Source organism: Hoplias malabaricus, chromosome 9 (genome assembly GCF_029633855.1).
Source record: "Hoplias malabaricus isolate fHopMal1 chromosome 9, fHopMal1.hap1, whole genome shotgun sequence".
Lineage (NCBI taxonomy): Eukaryota > Metazoa > Chordata > Actinopteri > Characiformes > Erythrinidae > Hoplias > Hoplias malabaricus.
Genome location: NC_089808.1, coordinates 12,980,982 through 13,002,806, shown reverse-complemented (window position 1 = coordinate 13,002,806; position 21,825 = coordinate 12,980,982). Strand labels below are relative to the sequence as shown.

General features: G+C 38.2%; 1 protein-coding gene across 6 annotated transcripts in view; it reads left to right on the top strand.

Moving 5' to 3' along the window:
• camk2d1 (calcium/calmodulin-dependent protein kinase (CaM kinase) II delta 1) overlaps positions 1–21,825 on the top strand; it is a 90,333-nt gene that overhangs the window by 1,526 nt on the left and 66,982 nt on the right. For all 6 annotated transcript variants that reach the window (XM_066680682.1, XM_066680680.1, XM_066680678.1 and 3 more), the window contains exon 2: positions 931–1,025. In XM_066680682.1, the coding sequence (XP_066536779.1) occupies positions 931–1,025 (95 nt within the window). The remainder of the gene's footprint in view (positions 1–930; positions 1,026–21,825) is intronic.

The window sequence follows — 21,825 nt, the reverse complement described above, 5'->3', positions numbered from 1 at the left end:
TGACAATACCAGATGGCAGATAATTGAAATAATTACATATGTATTCATGGTAGTATGGAGATGTAGGAATTGCAGCAGGCCCTGTAGCCCTCCATTCTGACCCTGAATTGCAAGGGAGTGGTTTACACACCAAATCAGCCAGGTGAGTTGTAGGTCAGATGTGAACCCCTGCCACACACCTACAGCTAATCCTGAAGGTTGCAGTTCATACAGTTTTTCTAATGTACATATTAATTCAGTCATGTTTTCACAGATAACGTGGAGCGTATTATTAGAATAGAATATTTCATTTGTAAAAAATGTTGTATCGTTGCAAATTATGTAAAGTTGTTGTCTTTTTTTTTCACAGATTCTCCTACACTATGTACAAAGTTTGTATACCCTTGCTCTTTCAGCACTAGCTTTGTTGACAAGGCTTTACTCTAGATATCCAGAGCGTCCATTTTGATTCCATGCATTTGAAACTATGCAGATTATTCAAGACGTGTTTGCACAGCTGACTGCAAGTGTCTGCAGTGGGTATGCCTTAAATCAGCTGAATCCAATAAGTATAAGGGGTATCTACAAACTTTGGGACACGTAGGACTTGTAGATTGTTTAAATACGATGCAGCTATGTTACATGACAATGCCATATGTCTCCAATCCAAAAACTAAAAGCTGCTCATTTTTTTTATTCTGCATTTTGTAGTGTGGCATCTCTCTTAATACGTACCACAGACAAACACCTCACACCCTTTCAGTCTAGCTTCCTGGATTTGATGGCATTCGCTTCTGAATCCTGTAAACAAGAGAATGCTGGCTGAGCTCCTGGTGATGAGGAGCTTCATTTAAATTGCAGATTTCTGGTGGAATGTTTGTTTAATTTGCTTTATGTTTGTGCGAGCTGCTGTGATGTGTTCTCATTTATGGTTGAAACATTGCTTTACAGAGGCGCCTTCTCAGTGGTGAGAAGATGTATGAAAATCTCCACTGGACAGGAGTATGCTGCCAAAATCATCAACACCAAGAAGCTGTCTGCCAGGGGTAAGCACTTGATGTTTCAACACTGCTGCTTCAATACCAAATACTGGAATTAAGTGCCTTCCCTGATCAAATACCACAGGTTTATTACACATTTCTGCAGCATTGTAGCCACACTGACATGCTGTATAGGAAAATACCTTTTACAGATTTAACCAACACAGCGTTATGTTATAACAGGGGTCACTGGATGAGCAGTTTTTTTTATTAGAAATGACATACTTTGCAAATCCATATCCAAAGACATAGCCAAAGAGTGCATAGCAGCCCAATATTGGGGGTTTGGCTTGTAGCCCTCTAGCTGTGGCATGGCATTGAGCAGGATGACATATGTATTTCCGCCAGAGCGTCTCATTCTATTGGCAATGCTTTTCTATTAAAATTATATAAACTATATATGTAAAGTTTGATGGTTTTAGTAACTTTTTTTTTTTTTTTTTTTTTTTTTACTTCAATAGGATGCATGCTTTTTTCACTATTAATATTCAAATCAAACCACCACGATTGTGATTGGTTATGGTTGGAGGTGAACACTAATCCCCTTTACATGGCAGACTAACTGTAACAGTAAATGGTGCAATGTAAATTGCTGTGAAGATTATACATCCATGTCTCCGATGTAAGAGAGACAGTATTGGAAGCCACAACTGAATGACATGGTTTAAAATTTCTCAGCAGCACTATCTTCAAGGTCTTGGCCTATAACCTCCCACCCACTCTTGCTCCCTTCCTCACCCCTCAGTTTCACAGTAGCAGAATGGGCCTGGGGGACTGAAGAGCCGTGTCCTTTCATCTCTAGCAGGGCTTTCACTGCCAGCTGTTTGCTAAGTGGAAATGTGGGATGGCTCTGGTGTCTCTGTATTGACTCTGAGTGAATCCTTAATAGACCGGTGAGAGATTGAGTGAGATGGAGGTTGTGTGTGTGTGTGTGGGGGGGGGGGGGTGTATTTGCGTGTGTATGTACAGGAAAGGTTCTTCATTTGGCTGTTTGTGTAGAGACTGAGGGCTAAAGGAAACACTAGGTGAATTGTACAGAAGGAAGGAAAGGAATTTGGCTGATGGAAAGGTTGAGTGTTGCTGATAACTGCAGAGGCGTGCGTGTTAAGGCAGCTGTGTATAATGCAGCAATGTCAGGCCACTGTGGGCTATTGGTTTACTGTACATTATTTAAGCTGTTCTTGAGCTAAGCTGCAGTGTCTGTGTTTGATACTTTCAGGTGCTAATTATTCTTGGCTTAGGCTTAAACTAGGTCTAGGAAGAAAGTTTTGTGTATACACTACATGGCCAAAAGTTTGATGAGGCATGCTTATGTCAATGTTTCTTCTAAATAGTGTGTTAATAAGTAGTTTGTCTTCTTTTTTGCAGTTTTAGTCTGTCATTGCTGGTATTAGTAGTCAGTATGGGCCTAAGCATGAACTGTTTAGCATCTATGTGCAATGTATTTTAATGAAAAATAGAAGTACATATTTACAATTACACACAAACGAGAAACAAGAACAGCACTAGATGTTCTGCATTTCTCATATTGCTCTCTAGTGTAATTAGCATAATGGTGTTAATACAATAAACGAGCAAATCATTTCACCTCTTAAAACAAAGCTAAATGAACCTGACAAAACAGCACTGACTAATCACGAGGCCAGCGCTTTTCAGTGTAGTGGAGTTTACAAATAAATCACGGAGAATATTTCCCGAACACTAATTTCCAGTGACCTGCACATAACTTTGTTAATGGGATAGCACAGTGTAGGCATATGGTGTAGAGGAATCGTTTCAAATTACTCATCCCACTGAGTATGCCACTGAATATGCAGACAATGGCTGGAGGGTAAATTTATCAATTCAATCTGCACTATAAATTTGGAGACACTGGAGCAGCTGCACATGAGCCTATGGTTATCATACCCCATATATGTATGTGGGCTAGAGGGATTATACATCCCGCAGGTCATGGGGTATGGGTTCAAACCCTGTCTTGGGTCACTGTCTGTGAGGAGTTCTCCCTGTGTCCTCTGGGAGTCTCTTCCCACAGACCAGAATCACATGTTGGTAGGTGAACCGGCTATTCGAATGTGTGATGCCCTGGGATGGATTGGCGCCCCACCCAGGGTGTGTTCCTCCATTGTGCCCAGTGATTCATCTGACTCTGGACCTGCCTTGGGCCTGAACATGAGAAAACAAATGGATTAAATCGTTTGAGTTGAATAGGAAACTTGATCCAGAACTGATTATCCAGTTTTCATATCAGACCTCAGAGATATGTATGTGGCTAAAAGCAATCAAATCATTATCAAAAATAATTTTCTGATATCCAGACCCTTCCAGAAGAATAGAGGCTATTACTGGCTGTATAATGGGTGTGTTTATACTGACAGTTGGATATTTATGCGTGTAAGGGAAGAGAAACCCCATCTTTTATCACCCACTGAAGGTCACCTCTGAATAGGGATTCCCTCTGTCTCCTGACTGTGTGTGTGTGCGTGCACGAGTGTGCATGCTCTGAATAGAAATGGACCTCAGGAACAGAACCTGCCAGCACTGATATGCACTGTGTTGAAGAGCCCAAACTGGACTGTTTTTCTGTTTGTGTGAATTGTGCCCACACAAATGAAATAGTTCAATAATGGCTTAGCAGTGAATGATTTCATTTAAGAACATTTTAGTTTGGGAACAATTAGGTTTGATTAGATTTTAGTAAATTGGGATTTGACATTAATGGCTGCTCTGGCCAAAGTTCAGTACAGAAAATGGCTGCATGATTCAATGATATATTAGTATTGTGAATATGTAGCTACATACTATGCCTGCCTTAGACCAGCCAATAATTTGAAGTGATTTTATTGTATCAGACATTTCCAACATTGAAATAAAGTCATGAGTGATAAAAGAAATGGTATTTAGGGATGTCCCGGTCAAGGTGTTTTTTTTTTTTTTTGTTTTTTTTTTTTAATATATATATTTCTTTTGATATTTAATATCCGCCAAAACAGAGTCCCGATCCAATGCTTGGATTTTTCTAGTTAGTTGCACATTGCACGCTTCAAATACATTAGGTATTAAAGTCAGCCCAGTGTATCTGCTTGACATTGAATATCTCACATTAAGTGTGAAATTGCCTGAATCCAAGCTGCTGCTTAATTTTTTTTTTATTATTATATTTTTTTTAAATAACAAAGTAAACAAAAGGTGTCTTCACAAACAAAACAAGTAATATAATCCCAATACCGCTTTGAAGTGCACAAGTAGCATAATATTCATAGTCCAGGGGTGGCCAAACTTTTTTTTTTTTTTTTTAAGTCTCCATTGTATGTTCATATACTATCCCTTTAATACCATGCTACTTCACATGATTTTGCCCCTATGTGCATCATGAAATAAACCTAAATGCCAAGGCCAACCAAGTGACTCAAGCAGCTCTTACCAAATAAAAACACTGTATCTGTGGTTTGGACGGGCTGTGTTTTGACTATAAATTTAAACGCTGAGGAAAATATAAACAGTTCTCAAAAAATGGGAGGAAAAAACTCCCCACAACATTAGAAAAAAGTATCCCATATTTAATACTGAAGCATATTTACAAGACTGATCAGTGAACTTTGAAGCTCAAAAAAACAAAAACAAAATAATGATTCATAATTGTGGTAAAATGTACAATTAATAGTGATATTCACCCAGCACTAACACTGCCTCTGTCAGGTGAAAGGGAAACACTGCCAAGTGCCAGTGGGCTACTAATGATGTCTTCTTAAAAGTGATGCCGCAGAATTATTTTATGCCGCTTCAGACTTTTATGAAAACTCTACTTTTAATTTGAAACGGGGGATACAGGAAGTGGAGACGCGATGATGCACGACTAAAATAAATATAATAATAATAAAGTAAATAAATAATAATAAAACAAATACAGATCAGTAAAATAATGCTATGATCGGTCCCGATTCTGATATTTGAGATTGGATCAGGACATCCCTAATGGCATTATCATATATTTCCCATATGCAAATGAATTTGTGTTAAGTTGTTAAAACGGTATATTTCAGCTTCTAATACAGGCCTAGCTGGTACCTTTGATCTGAAAAAGGGGATTGGGAATGTTGCTTGGCACAAAAACACAGATATTTTGCTTGAGATATGAAGTGATTCTGATGTGTTGATTGTTTGTGTATAGCTGCCTTGCGTCTTTCTCATCTTGATGTTCTGTTACAATCAGCTGTGTTTAATATTATGAAGTGTTTCGTGAAAGCTCAGGCAAATGGTGACTCCCAGACAAGAGCTCATTGTCTTTGGAAGTGTGAAGGGCTTAGTGGTGTTTTTTTTTTGTTTTGTTTTGTTTTTGAATGGTTAGTGTAACCATGTCCAACACTGTGTCAGCCAGTATCCTCAACCATTTGTCTGTGGATCACCGCAGTTGTGTTCTGAAAGATGGCATACCATTCCATATATTTGAGATGAATAGGAGGGGTCTTGGTAATTCAGATCTAATTATCCAACATGTTCTTATGGCTGAATGGCTTCAAATGTACACAGCAGTGTTCCAATATCTAGTGTAAAGGCTTAGAAGAATAGAAGCTGTTACTGTAGCAAACGGGGGAACAAGCTCCATATCAGTGCCTTTTGATTCCTAACCTTGTGAAGTCAGAAAAGAAGGATTCACAGTGAAATTACCTGTGTTCATTTTAATGTCATTTGAAAGCAGCACTCCAAATTCTATGAACACTTGAATTTCAAAGGATGCTGGTGGTGAGGATGGAGGCTTAGCTGCAGAGAGAGAGACATTCCCTTTCAAACCTTGTGTCTACATTTTATATATATGGGTATGCCCTGAGCCCATAGAATAATAACTGATGCTCCTTATTAATTGTCCATTCATTCATTATTTGCAACCGCTTATCCAGTTCAGGGTCGCGGTGGGTCCAGAGCCTACCTGGAATCATTGGGCGCAAGGTCCTTCACAGGGCAACACACCCACTCACACATTCACTCACACACTCACACCTACGGACACTTTTGAGTCGCCAATGCACCTACCAACGTGTGTTTTTGAACCCCAGGAGGAAAGCCACACGGACACGGGGAGAACACACCAAGCTCCTCACAGACAGTCACCCGGAGAGGGAATCGAACCCACAACCTCCAGGTCCCTGGAGCTGTGTGACTGCGACACTACCTGCTGTGCCACCGTGCCGCCCTATTAATTGTCCAGAAGTAGTTAAATCAATTTTAGGAGAATAGATATGATCTTAATAGGACAAAAAAAAATGAACATGTCTATATAAAGCCCCTTCATTACATGCCTGTGTCTTCAAACACTTGAAGTTCTGGATAGTTATGAAGCTCATTGAAATTCAAGGACATTTGTCTCACCTTCGGGGATCCCAATTTGGGTCGTCACCTAAGAATGGTGACTTGAATTAAGAGCAGCTCCGATCATTTGTGGTAGCCTTGAGGCTAAGCTTACTAAACTAACCGAGGCTCCATTTGGCTTCTCTGGTGTAACTTTCAAAAGCAAATCACTTTCTTGCTTTTAACATGTTTGTACATGCTTTTTAAAGGTTAGTAAGGCTTGCTGGTAGTAAACACCAAATATTTTTGAATGATTGTATGTTGTATTGGCCGTTTTGAGAAATAAAAATGTAAATATACAGGGAGGTTAGAGATCTCTGACCTGGTAGATTTAAATGGTCAGTAAGGTCACTCAGAGGCCTCTTAAACATTGAACTCTGGGTCAAAATAATATTTGGTTTTATTCTTGTTTTCCAGGCAGCTGTGTATTTTAGCTATAAAAGGAAGTGTGTTTCAAATGCACACAGGTTTACAGTCTGTAGCTGCATTCATGGACAAAATGAAACCAGAATGTTTTTGAATTTTGCAGGTGAGGTAAATAAATTGCTAACTCTAATAGGTTCTTTTTAGACTTTATTTCACATGACCCCTCCCCCCAACCCCAAAGTCCTGTATAAAGAAAAAAGAAAACGGCAGAAAACCTCTCAGCAACAGTATTGTTTGTGTGGGACACATTCAGCCTCCTTGAATAATAGTAAGATTCAGCTATTGTGTGCAATAGTTTTGTTTGAACTGCAAACTTCCATGACCTTTTTTCAGCACGGTACAGCCATTAAAAATACATCCACTTAAACGAAGCACTAACCAAACAGCTCTAATTCAAATCTAGAGCCATTTTTAGAGAGCATTTTATACTCAAACAGTGGCCAAATGGGCTGTAGTTAACTAGGACCTGCCATTTTTCCAACCTCTAACAGCTGAAGTTATATAAATGCTTTTGGTTAGAAGTAAGAGTAAGTTGGAAAATTCTGAAATCACATTTGTCATGGTTACCTTACTGCTTTCTTTGTAAACATGTGATGCACCCAGGCATGCCTCAACCTCAGACTACAAGGGTCATTTTCTTATTTCTCATGGATAGAGTTTGCTGTTTTTGGATATTTGTGCTCTGACTGTGTAAAAATCTGATACTTTGTTTCTTTTTTTTTAATTGCACTGAACTTAAAGGAAAAACTTTTCACCAGTCATACGCTGTATTAGTACTTTAAGGACCAAAAAATATTGAGAATCAAACCAAAACTACTATTCATCTGAATCAAATAATGAGTCTTGATTAGTTTATGGTCATGGTTTTTGTTAAACGCTCTTATCCAGAGTCACTTACAGAGCTGCGATGACGTGTCAGGAGTCTTGCCCAATGACTCACTAGTACAGTCGGGAATTGTCTTGGGACCTGAACCCTAGTCTGCCTTGTGGAGGTCTGCTGTTTTACACAGTACGCTTGACTAAGTGCAGACAGTGGGCTTAAATGAGGCGCTTTTAAGGATTTTCTTTCTTTCTGTGAATGACACTTGAAGTGGAATGCATCTGAATAATGTTGTCCACCGATTACAAACATGGGGGGTTGTGAAGGATGATGACCAGATGTTCTAAGTCTTTGGGGCTGAGCTGAAGAAGACTAATAGCTTGCTTGAAATTACAGAATGTTTTCTGTTGTGAAGTGTTGCAAGATTGGAATGTTGTCTCTCTGAAACTTCTTTAAAAGGGACATGGTATACTCTTCTTACCACAACCCCTCTCCGTTTATGCCTCCTGTGTTTAGACACCCATGTTGTGCCCAAAGTGAAACTCAGACTGTGTTTCTACAGGATAAATAATATAGACCAACTTGCTGATAAAGACATTAGAAGGTTTGTAAATGTGCTGGAAACCAATATACTAACAGAACTAACTCTACTAACTCTACTCCAGCTCATAACACGGGTATGATTTTAGGTAAAACTATGTTAATACTATCCTCATCACAGTGAAAAAACTTCTCTTTCATTCTGGAACTTGCATTACTACTTATGTCCCAGTCACTTGGCTTCTTCTTCCCCAAAATTCACACACAAACCCTGCGCTTTACAAGTGTACATATGTATAATTAGACAGCAGTTCTTTGCATAGTTTGTGGCAGCCTTAAGCTGCCTTCTTGTCAGACATATCATAATTAAGTGATGAGCAAGAGCACCATAGTGTCATAATTACAGGCAGCAAACTTGGATATTTCAAAAAGATAATTTGACTTGAGTTGATACCGTCCTGTAAGAGCATGGCAACTGATATTTGTGCTGGAAATTGGTTGTTTTTCAATTTGTCATCAGCCACTTAAGACCGCTGCAGGCTGAAAACTTCTTACTCTAATGAAATGGCAGACTCATGAATGTCAGAACAGGTACAGGTTTGTCAAAACAGCCATTTGTCAGTGTGTCAGTTTCATGATGAATGGATCAATAACAGTCTCCAGTTCCGTTAACATCCATGAAATATTGAGGATGGGTTTTTTTTTTTGCCCCCCTCTTTCTCTCTCCCTTCTCTTGTATATGTGATGTTTTGTTCTTACAGTCTGTATGCGGTGTGATCTTATAGTATAAATATGATTTTGTTAATAATATCCTTCTGTTATCGATTATTTGATCACAGACAAAAAAAATGATCCCTTTCTCTACTATTTGCTGACATAAAGGCACATGTTGTTAATGAGTTTCTAACTAAAAATTAAAGTTGGGATATTATTTCTAATGTAGCTGGGAGCTAGTTCCTCTGGTTTTTTAAGCACTGTTTATATTTAGTGTGTGATTGTGCTTTGGTCACAGAAATGTTTTTTATACTATGTATTTGACTTTTTTTTGTTCAATGTCGTCTAAAGTTGAGACAAAACACAACACGTCCAAACTACAGACGCTGGGTTTCTCTTTGGTACAAGCTACTCGAGATGCTTGGTTGGAGTATTTAGGTTCTCTTCCATGTTGCTTCCATGTGGCACATAGGGGCATAATCGTGTTACTACACAATGGGAGTGTGGTTTTAAAGGGACAGTGCAAGAACACATATTGGGGACATAAGAGAATTAAAAAAATAATAATAATAATAAAACAGTTAAAGTAACCAATATAATCGATGTAGACAAGATTAGGTTGATTAGAAGTTCTGAATATTGATTTCGATTAATTGCCCAGTTCTATTAAGGCCTATTTCAGATTAATTGGAAACACATATTTTGACCAAGTTTTTAATACTACTGGTTCTCTTTTTAGAAGAACCGGATGCATTTCCGAGAATAGCAACAGTATCACATGCTGGACAGAGGTTGCTAACTGCCAAGAAAACCACTTCTGTTTACTTATTTTAGCAAATAGTGAAAGTAATCTTTCAAATAAAATCAGTCTGAGATACCCAGGTCAGTTTCTATTCTGATTGCTGGGTGTCCAGATGGCTCTATAGACCTCCTGATTCCTGGAATCAAGATTGAGGACCTCTAGGCAAGTGGTTTGTGCAAACATATTCTCAAACATTGAACGAAGATCCTCTTAGATGGCTTTAGTAGCAACTCTGACGTCCAGTGGCTTATCCGTATTCTGTGCCAAGGCTTTTAGATGTTCTACCCTACTTCATAATATACGTTAAAGAATGCACTCCTTGCCAAAAGATATTTTGAGTGAGATTTGGCATGGTATAGTGCTTTTAATTTGTTCCGTCCCCTTTCTGGCATTTATGTGGCTTTGCTCTGGCAGGAGCTTGAGTCATATTCTCAGAGTGCATGTCACTAGGGATGAACAGATGGAGCTTTTTTTTGTGTGTGTGTCAGTCACTTCAGTGATTTTATGTTTTGTTTTTTTTTGTTTTTTTTTAAATCCCTCCTTTCCTCTTAGTTTCTCTTTTAGCTTTTTAAAGCTGAATGGATTTCTGGGAGTGTAAACAAAACACTCATGAACTCGGGTCATCCAGTGGAATGTTTGTTTGTGTCTAGCTGATGTCACCAACCGCTGTTTTACCCTTCATTTTTTTCATATTTTGAGTTCTGTAAAATGCATATGAATGGGTAGTTTGCTCATCTGTACAGGACGAACGGCTTCTGTTATTCTGGGAATGCTGTACAATGTAATGCAACGTAATGCTCTGAGGATTTGATCGCAATCAGCCCTGAGAGCTTTATGAAGGTTAGATCCTTATGTTGACTGATTAGTTTTGGATCACAATTGGCACGAGTTGGAACTCCTTCACTCCTGAGAATGTAGTCCCTCTTCCCTGCGCCCTGATCCTGGTGGGATATATACCCCTTTAAGCGATGCTTGGCATTGAGCTTCATGACCATAGAATTGTGTAGATCTGATTCAGTCCTTTCCATATCATTTTAAAGTTTTTCAAGACAGATTACACTTTTTTTTCTCTAAAAATCTTCACCCAGTTTATCCATTGGATATTCAATGTTGTACAAGTTTGAACATATTCATATGCAGCTGAGTATCGTGTACACTTGACATGCAAATGCATGTATCTCAGCATAAGGGCCTCCCATCAGTAAGTCTCATGGTTAAGGGCGATATTAGCATGTGGGTCATGGTCTGTTCATGCTACATTAAACATTAGCCCTGTGGTTAGAGGCCCCTCCCCAACAGAAGTCTGCCTAAGCCGTGCCTGAGCTTGTGTAGATCCGGTGACCGGTAGAAGAAGAGGAAAAAGGATGTATGGCATTGAGGTTTTCTTTTTCTTTTCTATTTTTTTTTTTTAAATTGGTATGTCAAAAATGATTTGGCTCACTACAAACAAGAGTGAAATCATTGGTTCCCCAAATGCACTCTATGTCAAACACATCAAGAGAGAATAAAACATAGAATGTCGCCCATACAACATTTATTACCCATTTAATATTAAAGTCTTTGTTTTTCCAGTGAGTTCAGCAAATAAATACATATACAGTAATATTTACACAAATCGGTCATATTTATATACTGTATGTACCCTGTAAGTCAGTTGTGCCCAAACATTTGCCTATGTCTGTATAGACAACAAACTTTTTTCTTTAATCACGTTAATGCAGTCTTGTTTCACGAAGGAACACATTGGAAACATCCATGAAATGAAGTGAAATTTGCATACACAGACACACACACACACACACACACACACCTAAAAATCCTTACATAAAGTTCCAGTTAGCCTATGATTAGCTCATCAGGGAGGAAATCACAGTGATCACATGCCAGGATCATGGAGAAAAAGCAACAAATCCAGAACATCTTCACAGTGCTGAGTTGCGTGCTTTATCTCTCCACCAATAACAGCATCGGTGTGGGGATCATGTGATGTCAGAGCAGCGTTTTTGTGTGTGTTCACAGAGGTTAGAGCTGCCCTACGGCTCCCTGGCTCAGCACAGCATGGGCATGCTATAAATAGCTTATTTAAGGAAGGAGAGAACGAGTGGGTGAGGGAGGGGGAGAGAGAAAGGAAAAAAGAGAGGGAGAGACGGGGATAGAGAGAAAGAGAGAGAGACTGATGGACGTATAGAGAGGGCTTTTGTCATTCACCTCCCACTGTGTTTCTCAATGGTAGATCGGATCAGGCAGATCGTTGGATGTGTGTGTGTGTGTGTGATACTAAGAGAATCCTCAGACAGAATAGGGCTGCTCAGTGTGTAATTAATGAACAGACGTGTCTAGTCAAATGTAAAGTCAGATCACGCCTAGTTAAATGGTACATCTAAATTTTTGTAGGGATGCACTGATACGAGAATTCTGGGCTGATGCCTATATCCGATATCATACATGTACATATCTGCCAATGCAGCTACTCATGCTGATATACACATTTATAAAGTGCAGAAAGATAAGATTACATTTGTCAGTAATGTTAACAGCTATTTGCCTAACATTTTAACAGCCAACTGTACAAAAACAAATTGCTAGCCACATTTATTTAGCTAAATGTACCTTACAAAGATGCAACTTTACAAGTTCAATTATATTAGACCTCTTGAAACTAGTAAAAATATTAATAATGAATAAACTATGAATAAATGAATAAACTAAAGCATAAAGCAAATAGACCAGTAGACCTATAACAATGGAATTGTTTTAAAAGACATTAATACAGATATAAGAGCTTCAGCACTGCCATTTTGGGAAGAATCTGAGCCAATTTCTTTCCTCCATGTTCATCTTTTTATTTCATTTATTTATTGTATTTTATTTTCGTTACCCAGTCTTTATCTGGCATAAAATAAATGTCAGCAACTATTGGTTTGAAATACGGTAATCCCTCGCTACTTCGCGGTTCATCTTTCACGGGTTCGCTACTTTTGGGTTTTTTCAAGGGGGCTTATGGCCAGATATTGAGGGAAAATCTAGGTAAACCGTGAAAGATGAATAGCCAAATGTATTTTTTAAATTATTATTTACATGTATTAGACTGGGCCTGTAGGTGACAAAATGTATCATTTACAAATATTTCTTACGTACAGTACATGTATTGTTCATGTCCACATCCGAGTGAAATTTACTTACGCTAAATCACAGCTTAGGAATTACTCTATTAAAGAAACTGGTAGGATATCACATGTAGTTCCACCTAAAAAAACATTAGAGAATGACTGTTTAATGCAAAGGGTGGGTTGTTAACAGTACAGGGATGGTTTTAAAAGTCTAAATACACGTTAAATACATATAAAAAAAATCTTTCCTCTACTTCGCGGAAATTTTCCCTCGTTTTTCGCGGGGGATGCGTTCTAAGACCACCCGCGAAAAACGAGGGTTCACTGTATCTGCAAAATCAAAGTATTGTTCCAATGAGGGTAATCTCTATACAAAGCAATAATCTGTTGATACTATCATTTTGTGTATATTTTACAGCACAGTTGTATTTATTTGCCAAGTTTAACATGTTAGAAAATCAAATATGTTAAATTTAGCAAATGAAGAGAAGTTTTGAGTTAAAATGTGCCGAAGTGTGTTCTCTGTAGATCGGAGATAAACACTGAAAAATTAGGAACTGCTACCTTGTATCTACACTCTGTCCATTTTTATTAGTTCCACTGACTACACAGGAGTGCTTTGTAGTTCAACACTTACAGACTGTAGTTCACCTGTTTCTCTGTTTGCTGCCTTATCCCTATTTTACCCTGCTCTTCAAAGGTCAGGACCCTCACAGGACCACTTAGGATCAATTTCAAGTTCAGTACATTGCCTTTTATATTAAAAAAGAATAGGTTAAAATCTAATTTTCTACTTGGTTTTATTCATTGCAGATTGTACCTATTAGACTCTCCAGTCACTCACAATGCCACCAATTTTGGAAGATGAGGGCAAGCACATTTCTTCCTTTTAGACTTGCTTCTCCATCTGCTGCTAATATCTCACCACTGGATAGCTCAGCATGCTTGGAGGAGAATGCTAAGTGCTAACAGATGCCCACACTGGCTAGCAATGTGCTTATGAAGGGCAGTTACTCCGATGTCTGGAACATCACCTTGTATTCAACCAGGCATTTCTTGATGACAGTTCCAGTGCTTGCAATCCTGGGCCAGTTGGGAGCCCTCAATGTGATGTCTGATTCCAGCAGACTTTTCGTCATAAAATAAGCCCCATAATTGCAGTCCCAACCATTTTGAAATAAGAAATAACCAGAAAACATAATCATGATCTGGGTTTTCCATTTCCATATGGTATCTTTAGAATACTGCGGTATGCAAATGAGCTCTCTGACAAATTACACACATTTTAAGAGCTTGCTAAAAGCATTCAGATCAGCCTCAGATGTTCTAGATGAGCATTTGTGTGGGTGTTGGAATGTATTAAGGCTGTCACTTCATCCATGTAAACAAGGCAGGCAGAGCATTGACCATGTGACTCTGTTTATTCACCATTTAATGTAGTTGATCCACATCCTGAAGCCTTAGAGATGAGCAGGGGAAAGCTCACTTTTACAGAGTCCAAATCCAAATGTGGATTTGGAAAAAAATCTCTTTCATCTTAAAGCATTTCCTATTTTAGTTTGAGAATTCAAAGTATTCACTGAAATATTACAATTAGAATTTTCCAAAAGGCACATCTGATTTTCTGCACAGTTGTTTTACCTCGATTCATATTAAAGGAGTGTTGAAAAGGTTTTGTTGGCATAATTTTTCTCTCTGAGGTTTGTGTGTTTCTATTTGTGGAGGGTTGTGTCCATCGGGAGCTCCATTTACAGCCTGGCAGAAATGAGAGAGAGAGAAAGAAAGAGGTATTATATAACTTTAACTCTCCCATTCACAAATCCCGCACAGCACCACTATGACCATGTACTTTTACTCTTCAGTTGCGCTTTTCTCTTCATGCCGGATGGAGAGTCATTGTGTAATGGGATCTGGCTTTTAGCCTTTGTGCGTTTTGTGTGTGGATGTGTATGAATATGAATGTCGGGGACATTTTCTAGGTCAAAAAAACAATGAGAGAGAGAGAGAATTAATTAATTAATTAAGATCAGACATTTTAGACCACTCCAGCATGGCCCAAGACTTCATCAAATACCTGTTTGACATGATATACTCATTATATTATATACTCTTTAAACAATTATCTCCTGCTGCCAATATAAGTCCAGTATAATCATTGTGCTTTCTTATAATTGCCATTTTTTTATACCCTTTGTAATAATTCATCATGCATTTGTGTAATATCTTTATAGCCTTAACAGAAGAGAGTCTAAATTGTTTGTGTAGCAGAGACCTCACTGGGCAGAAAAGGCCAGATAATTGGATTTATGTTATCTCTCCGATTAGCACAGTGTCACTTTTAATAAGGGTTAGGAAAGGTTGATCATTGCATGCGTTCTGCAAGGCTTTCAGGTACTTGTCCTGAAATCAAAGGCAATAATTGGCTGAGAGAATTAAAAATGTTTAACTTACACAGCCGAATCATGAAAAAAAAAAAAAAAAATGTTGGGGACAGTAAGTAAATTACAAACAGAATATTATCACAATGATTTGTGAGTTAATTTTGATTTGTGATTAAACCAAATCATTTAATTCATCATTTAAACTGCAGTTTTATGTAAAGATACATTTTCATTCTTAAATTTATGGAGATTTATGGAGTCAAGGCTTGCCACTTGACCAAAATGCACCAGCATGTTGTCGCTGTATCTCCACTATTGTCTGTTTTTAGTTTACTACATCATTTAAACACAGGTGCTGTCCTTGAAGAATGGACCAATAGAAATGCACCCAAATTAGCTGGAATAAAACATTTTACTTCTTTTGAAGTTTAAGAAGTCTTTCCCCCTTCTCCTGTAACATTATAATAAATGTTATGATAATGTTATGATAAATGTTTTTTATTTGACAGTGATGATGTAATCCACCAGGGTTAGTGCAGTGTGTGTTTGCAGGGCTTTGTTTCACCAGCTACTGCGTGTACTATCATTTAAAGATCTGGAGAAATCTTTTGTTGTCCAATGTTGTAATGTACTACAGGCATCATCGTATTTATTGTGTTAATAACTGCAATATTAAATGGCACCCAATTATTAAGTGACTTTAAACAGCACCAGATATAAACAGATGATGAAAGATCTCATACGCTTTCAAACTTGAGCCAAAGAATAAACAGTGATTCAGCCTAACACACACAGCCTGAGTGTTGCTTCTGAACTCAAACGACAACAGGAAAACATCATTTATCAAACCTGACAAACGGCTCTACTAATCTAAACACTTCAAATAGCTTGCAATGCTTGTGAGCTGCAGAGTATCACAGGACAGTCACTTTGTGTCCTGGCACAATTAATTGAGGGGCATTTAAACAAATGTAAACCCTTGTGAACATTAATGAGTGATTTCCTTTTAAAGCTGCTTCCATTGCCGACAGGTTTTCAACTTGTGTTATCTCTGTAGAAATTAGTTTGAAATCTTAATGCAGTGCTCTGAGATCAATTTCTCATCTATTTCCAACATAAATTGGAAAAGTGAATTTCTCCCTGGAGTTTTCATCAGACATCCTCATTTACACAAGTAGGCCAGCGGCTCTGAGGAGAGTTTAGCTTTAGCTTAATTAGAACGTCTTTGTCTTTCAAAATGACTAGCAGTTAGTAAAAGCCCAGAGGTGCTACTCTTCTAATTTTAATAAACAATATTATAATCTTCTTCTCTGGGGTGGGCTTTCCCCATGGCAGAGGGTCAAAGATTAAAGTTTAAATGAGACTGTTCTTGAATGGAAACCAGCAAGTAGTTACCTAGGTATTTTCATTCCGTGACATGAATGGACATGAAGTTGTGTTCATGAAAGGTGTCACTTTCAAAAAGGCAAGTGTTAAATACTAATTGCACATATGTGCTAATTGTCTTATATATCATAATTGTCTTAACATATTTCATCAAAATATGTTAAATATATATATTTTTATTAATACAAGATTTATTTATATATATATATTCCTCTGATTAAAAACTGTAAGACACATGGGATACTGTTGAAAGGTTCCAAAAACATTCAAAGATGGATATGTCCATACATGTTTTAGATAGATTGAAAAATACTTTTGAAGATTTTTCATCTTTGCTCTGGCAGTGTCATATTTCTTGAGTGATGGGGTGGCAGTTAGTCACTTTTTTTATTTATTTATTTTTTTTTTATTTATTTATTTATTTTTATTTCTAGTGTGAAGGAATTTGGACAATGTCAGTGCCAGCATTATAATGACGTAACAAATGACTTGTCCTCAGGGCTGCAGTGATTTTGTAAAAGATTTCAAATGAATATGAAATACAGTGGAACCTCTACCTACGAACTTGATCCATTCCGTGTCCCGGTTCTTAAGTAGAAAAATTCATTTCTCTAGTCAATTTTCCCCATTTAAAATAATGGAAAAGCAATTGATGCATTCCAGCCCCCACCCCGAAAGTCACCCGTTTTGCACTGATATATGTTTACAAAACTCTCAAATTAGTAAAACAAATACATGTAGCATTACTAAAAGTAAAAAAGAAATACAGTGGAAACAGCAATAAAAAGAAATAAAGTTTTAAGTGGTTACATATCGCTACCTTGAAGACGTGACGACTGGCTGGAGGAGTAACACAGGCACTGGCTGTATGACAGGAGGTCGGGGTGGGTGAATGTGAGGAGACGAAGTGTAGATACGGCTTAACTTGGCACGAATTTAGATGTCTGCTATTTACACTAATGCTAAATTGCTAAAACTACAATTTGCTAATCTTAAAAGCTCACACTAAGTCTGGGTGCGCTGGGAGACTCGCCTATTGGGGTCAGTGGCCATTTCCAGCCGCCGGCTCAGTGGAGGCTCAGGTTCGTTTCTAGATTCATGGTTCGTTGGTGGAGGCAAAAAATATTCCAATGCCCGATTCGTATCTTGGAAAGTTCGTTAGTAGAGGTTCCACTGTACAGAATCTTCTTTTTGCATTTTTGTCCGGTTCTACTGCCTGAAACCTGGCTTTGTCTGAAAATCTGAATAGAGTTTTCTCAATTCTCTGCATGTGTACAGAATCACTGACTTATTTTCTTATAAAACAATCTGAATAGTTCTATATATAGTTTATAAGTACACCAGCTGCTTGTTTAATGTTTATGCACTTATCACAGGTGGAGTTTGTTCTCTTTGATATTTCTTTTCCTTCATTTCAAAGTGAATGTTTAAATTTTGTATTCTGTAAAAGGCCTTCTCTTACAATACGCACACACACTAAAATTCTCACAGCACGTTTCAACATCCAGTGTAAAGCCTTCTTAGATGAACAGCAACACTGCAGTAAAGTGTTGGGGGCAGGCTCTGTTAATACCCTTCATTTCAGAAATAGTTTTGCTTGAGCAGGTGTAAGCCAGCTTTTGACAGTGTGGTGTATTTCCATGTAAACATTTAAATATGTGGCTGATTTAACCCGATATTATTTGTAAGCATACACTAAGTATGTTAATTTCTATATATCCATATATTTGTAGTGTACATTTCTGCTTAAATAACCTGGTTAAGAGCCAGTAAACAGTAGATAAACCTCTGCATGCTCAAACATGTCCCTGTCATTAGTAGGAATAATGTGAAGTCCCAGTTTTACTCGTACTGCAGCTTCTTAAATGAACTTTTTTACAGATTTGTCTTCAGTCTCAGTCCCACAAGTGCTGTTATGTGAGAGATGGCCATTAGAGAGCTATTACACGCTGTAGATTCTGCCTCCGAGAATTCGAGGAGGCCTGAAGAATGAGGGGCTCCTGCAGTAATTATACTTGTCTGGACGGCTCTCGCTGGGAAAGAGACAGAGAGGCAACAATGAGAGCAAATGGGACAAAGTAAAGCGGATAAAAGAGTTTATATAGAGGACTTGGCTCTGTCAGTAAAGTGTCAGTGAAATGGTAGATTTTAAAGTGGCAAACGTCTGATTAACCATTACATTAGCTGTTGTTTTCTTATATTCACATCTGAAACAGATTGCAGTTTAGTCAGTGGTGTGTTACTTGTGTGAGCATTATCAATACGTATGACAGAGCTCTGATTAGGAGCAAGGGCGAGACAAAATCTTTGTGGAAATAGTGTTACTTTTTTGTATTTTTATTCTAAAATTTTCTTTTACTTAATGTTTTTATGATATTAACATGTATAACATGCATTGTCTCCATAATTAAAGCATGAACCAAAATGGGACACACTGGAGCATCTGCACATGAGCCTAAGGTTGCCATACGCACTGCCAAGGGTGGGCTAAGGAGGTGTTAACACTGGGCTTGTGGAGCAGTGATCCTACATTCTCCGGGCTGACGGAGAGCCATCCCTCACCTTTGGGATGAGTGGGAGTGGTGTTTGTAATCCAGAACTAATCATCCAGACAGATAAGATAACATTTTATTGACCCTGAAGGAAATTGCAGATCAGTATTTGATCAACATCAGTTCTTGACCTCAGTGAATTGGTGGCTGAAAGTAATCAAATCTTCTCCGAAATGTTCCAGTATCTAGTGTAAATCCTTTCAATATGAGATTGAAATGAAGCAGTTCTTACTCTCTCTCATAACCCTTCCTTTATTTAAAAGTCTCTTCATTATGTCTCCGTACCCTGACATTGTGGCCAGATGTTGCTTTTGTCTGGATGCTTCCATTAGGCCTCATCAGTGCTGGTTACAGCGGTTGCTTTTTATTAGAAAGAGATTGATGAGTAAGCTCTACTCAGTTACGTCTATATTTCATGGCAAACTGTGTTTAATGTGCGCAGAGGTAAATCTCCTCTAAATGAGGTAATAGGATGGCTTAATGAATCTGGTTTGTGGCAAATGACTTAAGGGGGAGCTGGAGGATGAGCGTGGTCTTGTGTATTTTATGCTTGCCGGGGCCTAGATCACTATATCAAAGTCCAGCATCTCTAGTAGGTGCTTTGCTTATTATGCTTTTCTGCAGTCTGCATGTGAATTCTCAAGCCCATTTGTAGTGTCAATAGGAACAGTACGTAAGGTGTTTTTTTTTTTTTTTTTTGCTCTTGGGCTCCCCCTACATTTGCTGAGTGTAATTAACTTTTACAGCACTGTTCAGACATCAAGGGGGGAGCTTCCTACTCTCCTCCAAAAGTTACATAGTGTGGTTTCTTCAGGGGTGAGCCCAGAGTAGCAATGACAGAAGCTCTATTCTATTCTATTCTATTCTAGGACAGTGAAGCATCACAACGATTTTGAGGTTTTGTGCTGTAGTACTAAGGTACAAACACTATGTAGTGCTTCCTTAGCATAGCTATATAAACATACGATTGGAAACTATTGTGAAAATTGCACCAGATTGGCAGAGACACAACCGTTCTGGGTTGGGTGGCATAACTGTAATACCATATGCCATGGTGTTCAAAAATGTGGATGTTATCTCAAAATGAGAGGAATATTTAAAAATTGCAACATGTGAGATGTGTCAAAATTCTGTTCTGTGTCCAACTAATTTAAAACAAGGCCAAGGAGTTCATTTATGTGCATGTATAAGAGTGCCACAGGGAGAGGGCATGGGGGTAGCTCACTGACCGGTGATATCACAGGTGGGGTGGGACACAAGCCCAGTAGCCTACTGCATTTGTGAGTTTGGGTTAAAGAGAGAGGAAGGAAGCTGTAAACAGATGAAATGCTCTGAAGAACCTTTACTCTACAGTGTGATCACAGGTATGAGGATTTATCTTTAAATATGTATGATTTGAAATGAAATTTGCTGAAAAAAATAAATAAATAAATCTGCTATGGCATGCTAAACTACAAGTGCCTGTTAGCTGTCTAGCTATGCTACTAGACAGTGTAGAGCCTGTCTTATTTCATGTTTTATTATTATTATTATTATTCACAGGTATTTATCATCAACACGTGTTGGTGTGCACTTTTTGGCTGTGCTACACTGAACTGCACAGCACCAAAAACCCTTCACTCAACTTTGTGCTCACAGATATGTGGCTCATGCAGCCCGACAGTGCACCCCGCACCTCCTTCTGGTTGGCTGCCTCATATCATCTTTTGCCTCATTTGTAAAGTAGTTCAGGCTGAGAACACTTCTTATAACTGGTTGACTGGTCAGGGTAAATTATACTCTAAATGGACAGATTAGATAGTAATTAAATAGTAAATATGTTGATTTTGTGACATCACAGGAACAATAAATTCAAGTCTTTTTCTACATAGAGGATGTAGGCATGGGGCAGAGAGTGGATATTTTAAAACTTTGCCCATGCAGTGTTGCATTTCCATGTAATCCTTTAAACATGAGTAAATATATAATTTATATAAATGTCCATATATTTATATTAGACACAAATAACCTGGTTCAGCTCTAGTCAACAGTAGAACAAATAAACCTCTGCGTGCTCAAACATGTCCCTGTTATTAGAAGAAATAATGTGAAGTCCCCGTTTTACTAGTACTGCAGCTTCTTAAATGAACTTTTTTGCAGATTTGTCTTCAGTCTCTGTTAGCTTAAACTGCCTCATGAGTGCCTTATTTATTTATTTATTTTTAGAGACTCCATAGTTGGAGGGCTTTGCTGCAATATATAGCAACATTTGTGCACTTAGATGTTCAGTTGTTTGTATAATTTCCACAGAAAATCATGAAATGAGATGGGCCAGTCTGGTGTAGCTGCACATGAACCTTGTCACAATGCTGAATGCCAGGAGTGGCCTAGAGGTGCTGAAAGTCCGTTGAAATTTTCTCTCATTTCACATAGCCTTGCCCATCTACTGTAAATGCACTGAGGACAAAGTACATAGCTGAGGACAAAGCTAATAAAAATCCTCATGAAAACATGCACTGGTTCACTTACGGGAAGCTGAAGCTGAGGCTGTCGACAGGGTTGCCTTTGGTAGGTTTGAAGCAGAATAATATGTTGGGCTATAGGCTAGCAATAAACTTGAACTGGTGGAGAAGAAATGTGGATGACTGTCCAAAGCTGTCCACAGCAGACAAACGTGTACTCTGCATCCCTCACCACCTCCTCACCATCAGAGCAAATATTTAAAAAAGCAAAAAAAGAAAAAGGCAGAT